General features: G+C 42.9%; 1 protein-coding gene across 1 annotated transcript in view; it reads left to right on the top strand.

The window, feature by feature from the left end:
- LOC103364081 (receptor-type tyrosine-protein phosphatase N2-like) overlaps positions 1–3,191 on the top strand; it is a 200,532-nt gene that overhangs the window by 11,744 nt on the left and 185,597 nt on the right. The window contains exons 3-4 of the mRNA XM_008291088.1: positions 1,333–1,447; positions 2,686–2,830. Of these exons, the coding sequence (XP_008289310.1) occupies positions 1,333–1,447; positions 2,686–2,830 (260 nt within the window). The remainder of the gene's footprint in view (positions 1–1,332; positions 1,448–2,685; positions 2,831–3,191) is intronic.

Genomic DNA, 3,191 nt, shown 5'->3' with positions numbered 1-3,191 from the left:
TATCGGTATCAGTCCATCCCTAGTTTAAATACACTGTACGCATGTGAGCTTTATTTAACCAGGTGAGTCCCTGCAAAGTTGCAAACCTCAGACAAAAGAACAAAGCCGTGCAAATAAAAGAACACCAAAAACCAGATGACATTATTAGAAAAAAATTCTACTGTCCCAACCAGCAAGTTTGAATGAGCCCAGTTAGCAAAAGAACAATTTATTATTGACTTCCTTGTGAAAATTATTTCAAGTGGATGCAGCAGAAAACAGAAAATCTTGCTCTTTCATTCTATCTGTACGCAGAAAATTTGTGGCTTGCAATTTGAGATCGTGTTTTTTAATTCCTGAATAAAAAATGCATCCAAAATCAGAAAACGTCGTTCCAAAGATAGTGTTCATTTTGAGTATTGAAGGTTGACTTCTCAACATTTTTGCGAACCCTCCTGCCATAAGAAGTCTGAATTTGTGATTCCATCCTGAAATATGTTATATTTATATATATAGCTATATGATAAAGCTGCAGTCTGAGCACTTCAGCCACTTCATTCACTTCATAAATTAGCATCAGCCGCTTCAATCAGGCTTCACCATCAGTGGTTCATTGACTCCTGACATCCAGTTTTGTCTTTATAACGCGAGAGTTGTCACTTTGCACAGTCACCTGATAAAACAACTTCAGACATGTGAACGCTTTTAGTAATCTTGGTTTCACAAGTTGTCATTTGAACTTTCAAACCATTTTTTGATATAGAAGTTAAAAAAAACAAAAAACAAGTGCTCACTGGGGACCATTGTTGTGTTTGGTGTTTTTTGTACATTAACATTGATGATGCAGCAGCGTGTCGACCTGCTTGCTTCTGCCCTCCACCTCCATGCTCTCACATCTTTATTATAGTGGTTCTGTAAATATAAATTCATTTGTTCATTGTGAATTTTGCTCAAGTAAACGCCTGCAATATGAATTTCCCAGTTGCTCCTCTGGCCTGTGCTGCTGAACTGTGGCAGGAGGAGGAGAAATGGTTTCTGCTTAGTCACTGAAACAGTCGGTGGCTCAGCAGAGTCTCTGAGGACACTGTTGCCTCGCCTGCTCTGCTAATGAGTGACCTAATGAGTTTAGGGAAACTGCTGCCTGCTCAGCAGTTCCTCGCCCTTCGTACTTACCGTGTGTCGGCTGGCTTTTTTCATGCATAAATGTCATTTTTTGTCAGCATTCTGGTGCAGTTCAATTAAGAATCCAATTAGGACTTTGCACCTGAGACACACACGTGTAGATGTGAAGATCACCAGACTTCCTGTATGTTCTGATGTGCTTCTGAAGCTTCCCTGTGCTTCTGTCTGTAGGTCTGACCTGGGAGGACGACGACACCCAGCAGGTCCTGTCCAAGGAGTTATCCAAGCTGAGGAGGATTCCCTACAGGCCGCAGCAGAACTCGCCTGTCTACAATGCAGACAGCAGGTCAGACGTTTACCCAGTTTGCACATTTTTAGCTCTGCAATGTGTCCCACAAACTGTTCCTGCTGCTTTCACAGCAGGTTGGTCTTACTTTGCTGTTGTATCAGTCTAATGCAAGCTAGACAGCTTCACAACAGTAATGAGGGCCTTATTTTGAACCTAAGAGCTTGTACACCACATGCAGACTGTCACCACGCTTTCACTTGTGGCTACACAAGGCAGGAGATACGCACTACAAAAGTCCATGAGGTGTGTTTTAACACAGAAAAGTGTACAGGTGTTTTCTGAACAAATGACCACTTGGACTCAGTTTCTTGTTCCTTTCTTGTTAGCATTTATTTTACCAGCAGACAGTTATCTACCAGCTTTATCCCTCACAGTCGACTGTCATCTGTGGATATTAGAATAGAATAGAACTTTATTGATCCCTGTGGTGGAAGCCTCAGGGAAAGTGCTGCACCAGCAACAACAACAACACCAACACTACCTCAGCAACAACAGTACCAACAACAATAGTAGTAATAATACTAACAACAACAATGGATACAGTAACAAATTGCCAAAGTGGCTAAATATCCCACACAGTCTGGTGATGGAGCGTGATGCTCTGTCTCACCCCGATGTCCTCACTCCTCACTCCTCACTCCTCTCCTCACTCCTCACTCCTCACCCCTCACTCTCCACCTCTCCCCCCTTGCTGCTCCTCCCCCTGGGCTCAGAGCTGAACAGTTTGATGGTTTGGGGAACAAAGGAGTTGCCACAGACATATTTTATCTGGACCAAAAGATTCCTCTTCTGAACCAAGAGCTTCATCATTTTATCGTGTGTCGTGTATAATAGTGGACTACAGGGACCAACATGTGGTCTGTGGTGGGTCTTGAACAAGTCAGGCGAGAATTTAACTCTATGATTCTGTCTTTTGACACTCATCTTATCTAACACAAATATTGTGCAGCCTAAACCTGGTGTTTAAGTGATTCCATCTCGAGTCCGTCTCTTAATTTGGTTCATGAAGCTACCCTTGGTTTAATTAGATTTTTTCTGTGGTCACTCCTGATGCCATATAAAATTGTAAAGTACTTTTTTATTTATTAGGTTAGAACAGGAATAGCTGTCCATTTACACACAGTTACATGCTGTCTTTGCAGAGAAAGGTTTATATGGCTGCACTTGACTCTGAAACACTGATGTGTGCGTTTCTTTTTTTCTCCACCCTTCACTCCTGTATTCCTCTTCTGCAGGCCGATAGCTGAAGCGATGGACCCAGTAGACCAGAGGGTGAAGCCAGTGGAGGTGGAGCTCAGCAGAAACCTGCAGGCATACCTCCAACGTCTTGGTCTTATTCCGAAGACGTCGTCTGCCTCTGGTCTGAGCTCACCTGTCAAGGTGAGGGATTTGTCTGGGTTCCTGCTGTACTTCTAGTTTCATGGTTTTGTTGTGCTGTTGCAGGGTCCATTCAGAGCACTCATATTGTCATCACTATATTTTGCTAATGATACCAGTATGTCCTGCACATACACACTTCATCAACACAATCAGAAAATTATTCGATGGGATGTTCGATTGTGTCACTAAAATGTATGCAAAGGAAAAACCCAGAGTTTGTTTGCATGAACTATAGACTTAACTTTAAAATGAGGCGTCTTCACACTCTGTTGAACTGGCCCCTGCTCTGGTCTTCTGTGGCGCACTGGTCTGCAGACGAACGGGCCTTTTGGACCAATTCTTATGGAGACTGTGTGGTCTA

The sequence above is a fragment of the Stegastes partitus genome, unplaced genomic scaffold (assembly GCF_000690725.1).
Source record: "Stegastes partitus isolate 25-593 unplaced genomic scaffold, Stegastes_partitus-1.0.2 Scaffold715, whole genome shotgun sequence".
Lineage (NCBI taxonomy): Eukaryota > Metazoa > Chordata > Actinopteri > Pomacentridae > Stegastes > Stegastes partitus.
This window is presented reverse-complemented; position numbering and strand designations above follow the sequence as displayed.